The sequence below is a fragment of the Tarenaya hassleriana genome, unplaced genomic scaffold (genome assembly GCF_000463585.1).
Source record: "Tarenaya hassleriana unplaced genomic scaffold, ASM46358v1 Cleome6, whole genome shotgun sequence".
Taxonomy (NCBI): Eukaryota; Viridiplantae; Streptophyta; class Magnoliopsida; order Brassicales; family Cleomaceae; genus Tarenaya; species Tarenaya hassleriana.
The window spans coordinates 2191536-2196461 of NW_010968505.1; the positions used below are offsets into that span (position 1 = coordinate 2191536).

The window sequence follows — 4926 nt, forward strand, 5'->3', positions numbered from 1 at the left end:
CTTCCATATAATGTTTATAAAAAATAACAAAAAAGGACATCTTCTATTACACCATCAATCATGTTGGTTTGGAGGCAAAAGTTTTTGATAATGGTTTACCCAAATATACATATATATGTACAGATATACATATATTTGTTAAATGGAAAATAAATAAATTAGTTTTCAATTTCGCACAAATTGAGGAATTTTTATAGGATTTACCCTACATGGATATTATAAACATATTAACATTAAGTTAAAAACAGATTAATTCATAATATAATTATAATTTTTTGAATATTTTTTATAAAAATAGAGATTTGTAGATAATTAAAGTTTTAAACAAAATATTTTTAAATTTTTTTACAATTTATTTTTAGAAATAAAAAATTATTTGGATTCAACATAACATAAGAATTTTTTATTCTTATCAAACTATTCAATCATTTCATAGAAAAAGAATGACACAATGTGGAGTAATCAATAAAACAATTATCCAAAAGAATACAATTTCAGATATGTGATTGAACAAACAACAGATACATGAATCCAACAAACAACAGATTTCCAGTATGGTTTCTATCTTTAATCCCTCCAGCACCAAATGAATAAAAGTCCAAGTCTTTGGAAACTGTTTGAAAAGATCAAAACTTTTATTTTTGTTTATAAAAAAAAAATCTTGGACCTGTGGAGATCATAATCTGAATCATTGCAGATGACCTTCAATTTATAGATGATATCACAGATGCTGAGACAACCATGGGAGATCCTTATTGTCCTTCAGTGCAAAAGCTACATCATCACTGCAGCAAACCAAACCCACAACAAAGCACTCTTTTGAGTTGTGTTCATTTTGTTGGATTTTGAGAAATGTGTATCTGTTGCATTCAAAATTAAATATTTAGTCCGACCAAAATGAACGATTACCTCGGAAAATTCAGCTGCAGCTTCTGCAAACTGTGCCTAGCCCCGGGTTCACAGAGAATGATCCTGCATTCGCCTAGATCACAACTGCCATTGCAAAACACAGGAAAGTTAGAAACAAAGTCTCTGCTCATCGAGTTTATCCCAAAACCAATCGAATATTGCTCTCGGTGACTGTGGATTTGAAGGTGAGAGCCTTAGCTTAGGAAGATGTACATAACAAAGAAGTGTTTTGGACTGATACCCGACTTTTAGAAGAGTGTCCCAACCAGGAAAAGCTTCTCCATTGGCTGAGCAAAGAGATGATACGGTCATAGCCACCTGCAAATATGCAAAACTCTTTCAGCATCTGGTACGAAAGAAAGGCTAGAATGTTTCATGCGGACACAAAGATTTTGATGTTAAAACTTAGAAAGTTTAAGAAACACCGTGTAGAAAGAGCTCGAGTTCAATCACCTTATCAAATGTGGTCTCCGCCATCCCAGTTTTGTAAAGCTCGCGAACCATAGCCGTCAAGAATATTTTACTCAGTTTTGAACTACTCTTCATAACCTACAAGAACAGGGGAAGAGATTGTAAAAATTAAGAAAAAGGGCATACTAAGAGCGAAGAGAGGCGGTGATTAAATAATTAGAAACCAATAAAAGCTAAAGTAGCTTCAATCCTATACTTACTTGGATATGAGGTGCTTGAAACATCTCTTGAATGGCTGCTTCAACTTCTGCCATACTCACAAGAATTTTTCCTGGGGGAAATGTTGTTATCTTGCATTAGCCCAGGTCCCTAGAAAATGTAGGTAAGGAAACAACAATGTTGTAGAGATTGGATTTTACCTCCAGATTTTGGGCATGCAGATCCGTTCATGATACGATAATCAGTGATTTCTGCTGCACGCCGGCATATCTCAAGGGCACGACGTGCATCTCCTGATATCGCTGCTACCTAAAGAATCACGCCCAGACATTTGGAACTTCCGATAAATAGTATGTAAACATGAAAACATACATACATAAATGTGTAAGTATACACACACACACAAAGAGAGACAGTAATACTGAGATTTGAACTCAGGTTTTGATTGGAAAGAAAGCGAAGAGTACCTTTCTTGAAGCAAACTCAATGGCCTGCTTCTCAAAGGCATCGATGCCTTTCAACCGTGTGGAAATGATTTCTTGAAGCTGATGATAATTATAAGGACCGAAACAAAGCCTTTGTATACCCATCCGACTTGAAATTCGAGGAAGCAGCTTCTCCGGAAGATCCATTGTGTTTGCTATTCCTGAATTTTTATGTAATACAACTATGATTAGCATTGTACCAATCATAATTGAGTTAATATGGTTAAGCTATGCATGGAAACACACCTAGAACAACCAAATTGGAATTAGGCTTGGTAGGCCAATCTAGAATATTGTACAGAACCTGAAGCCAAGGAAGAAGGGTCAAGAAAGGTGCACAATACAGGTAACACAGAGAGAGATGTTTCGTTACGATAAATTTATCATTACCGACTGATTTCTAGTGACAAGAAGATCAAGTTCATCAATGAGAAGTATGCAAGGCTTGCCGTCCTCTTTCCCAATCCTTTTTCCTTCGGAGAATCTCTCATTCAGAGAATGCAGGGCTTTCTTCCAGTTTACACGATGCCCACTCAGCGCTTCATAAATTACCTGAAATAGCCCAAGAATGGAATCATTAGGAAAAATGACCAGAATAGGCGTGGAATATTTTATTACGAAGAACTTGATAAAACTCACACTGTAAATATTCTCAGGTGAAGCTAACTTCAGACCATTGATCTCCACAAAACAATATGGCCTTATGCTTCCTGCTTCAACCTCTGCCTTCAAGTTTTTCATCACTGAAAGTACACTTATGGTCTGCAATTTGGTTCAGAGAGAACAACAGATTGGCAAAACGTATGGTAAGTAGATGAGGCAGACTGAAATCATCAAAATTTGGAGACAAATCATATCCGCAAGTTTTTACCTTTCCTGTCCCCGGGACTCCGTGAATGTACATACACCGGCCTAGACATTGATCATCACTGATGGAACCCTTTATAAATGAAGATATCTCCTCCATTTCTCTACAAACATATATGTATTCAGTCATAAAGCAGTCTTTGAATGAATATAGCTGATTGGATTACTGCGTCTTCCATACCTGTTCCTACAAGGAAGAGACTTGGGCAGTGTTGCCAATAACAAAGTGGCTTTGGCTCTTTCCAGTTCAGTCTGCTTGTGACATCTCACATGCTCAGGAATCCGTTTTGTTCCTACCTTCTCTAGGCCAGAGAAACGCCCTTTCCGAGAGTTCTACAATGAGCCCGAATGAAATTTTGACAATGAGACCAGGACGATAACAATTTTCCAACAAATGAAATCATCCTTGAAGCAAGGTATATACCGCAGCTCTTGCACGAGTTGCACTTGTCCTAGTTTGCGAATTCCGGGCAGTTTCTTCATCCTCAAATTCAATCTCTTCTTCAGCATCAGACTCCACATCTTTGCTGGAGTTCCAGTCTTGATCGCTTTCTGAACCTCCATCACCCTACAATACAAATCAAAGGGAAAACATAAGACAAAAGTTACAAGGTTTTCATCTCACTCCTTGATTTCAGTGTTGCAGCAACATAACTCAAAGGTGTGAATACATTTACACATCCCCCACCTCTTCGTCATCATTGTTTTCAGCCAAACGCTTGAAGCTATGCCAATGTACGTCATATTCATATTCACACAGGAATATGTCATCCCCATCATTGCTCGCCCTGGCAAACTCCTTTGGGCTCTTAACAAAGCAGTGCCTGAGAATGCATTCCATCTGCCATGAAGAAAAGCATTATCATTGTTGCAAGAGAACAGGTACCACTAGCATGGGTCCTATATTCAAACCAATGCCATTTCCGAGAATGAAATGCTGCAGTGCTATTGGGTCCATGGAAACAAAGCGTGCACATTTACAGGGCATATTTTAGAGATAAAATCAGTGAATAATCACCACTAGATGCAAACAATACAGTTTATGCAAATGCAATATTTCTATTTCAATCCAATGGTCTTTGAAGGTTGTAGAGACATGGTAAAGATGTTGGTTACAGACAAATCTCTAAGCTAACTGATCAACTTTGCATTGTCAGTAAGTATAAGTGGCATTAGCACCTCAATGTCAGCGTAATCATTTGTCATGTAGAGCTCTCGTTTAAGATTATGAGGCTGACGCCCGGCAGATGTCTCTTCTGGTATTATATACCAACGAGCCCGAATCCAGTAGACATCATCAGCTTCTTTCCACAATCTGCAGATTTCGACACTCATAAAGATCAAAATGAAAACAAGAACTCACAGCAAAAACGATGAAATGATTATGAAAGAAGGGCCAGAACCAAACCTCTCGATTCGCGCAGCCCATAGATCACCTGAAAGGAGTTTCTCCCTCAATGTCCTCTTCAGTTTCTTCCCTTCCGGTGGCTTCGGAAGCTCGACCGTCTCACCTAACTTCTTAGCCTCGCAAAACCCACAAATCCAATCACCTTCAGGGACATCTTTCAATGGCGGTTTCATACATTTCAAATGAAACCCACCGAGGCAATCGTCACACTCAATCATAACTCTATTCCCTGATTTGAAGCAAATTCTGCATTCCTCGGTTTCTGGGTCTTCGTTGTCTGAACTCTCGTCCTCTCTCCTCTTTACATACACATCGTCGCCGACCTGGAATTCAACACCGTCGAATAACACTTTTTTATAATACACTCTCTTCTTCGCGGCCCTATTGTTACTCCTCTTTGCCTCCCTCATGCTCGATTTCGCAGCAATCGGTTCGAGGGATCTCCTCGTCGGTACATTTCTTCTCTTCCTCTTCCTCGTCTCCGGCTGATCCGGCGATGCCAGAGAAAACGAAATTTCTCCATCAGACGCGTCTTTCTTCTTCGGGGTTCTCAGATTCCAGGGCTTCGTTAATTTACCTCCGTGTTCTTCGCTGAAATCGACCATCGATTTTCTGGGAACTCTTTCC

The 4926-nt window shown here is 38.8% G+C and overlaps 1 protein-coding gene across 1 annotated transcript in view; it reads right to left on the reverse strand.

The window, feature by feature from the left end:
- Nucleotides 1-444: 444 nt before the first annotated feature.
- LOC104799099 (origin of replication complex subunit 1B-like) overlaps nt 445-4926 on the reverse strand; it is a 5048-nt gene continuing 566 nt past the window's right edge. The window contains exons 2-17 of the mRNA XM_010521442.2: nt 4300-4926; nt 4071-4206; nt 3580-3732; nt 3316-3459; nt 3073-3224; nt 2896-2995; nt 2664-2786; nt 2415-2576; nt 2271-2328; nt 2007-2185; nt 1740-1848; nt 1581-1651; nt 1363-1458; nt 1151-1227; nt 910-993; nt 445-785 (exon numbers count right to left, since the gene is read on the reverse strand). Of these exons, the coding sequence (XP_010519744.1) occupies nt 722-785; nt 910-993; nt 1151-1227; nt 1363-1458; nt 1581-1651; nt 1740-1848; nt 2007-2185; nt 2271-2328; nt 2415-2576; nt 2664-2786; nt 2896-2995; nt 3073-3224; nt 3316-3459; nt 3580-3732; nt 4071-4206; nt 4300-4926 (2335 nt within the window). The 3' untranslated portion in view covers nt 445-721. The remainder of the gene's footprint in view (nt 786-909; nt 994-1150; nt 1228-1362; nt 1459-1580; nt 1652-1739; nt 1849-2006; nt 2186-2270; nt 2329-2414; nt 2577-2663; nt 2787-2895; nt 2996-3072; nt 3225-3315; nt 3460-3579; nt 3733-4070; nt 4207-4299) is intronic.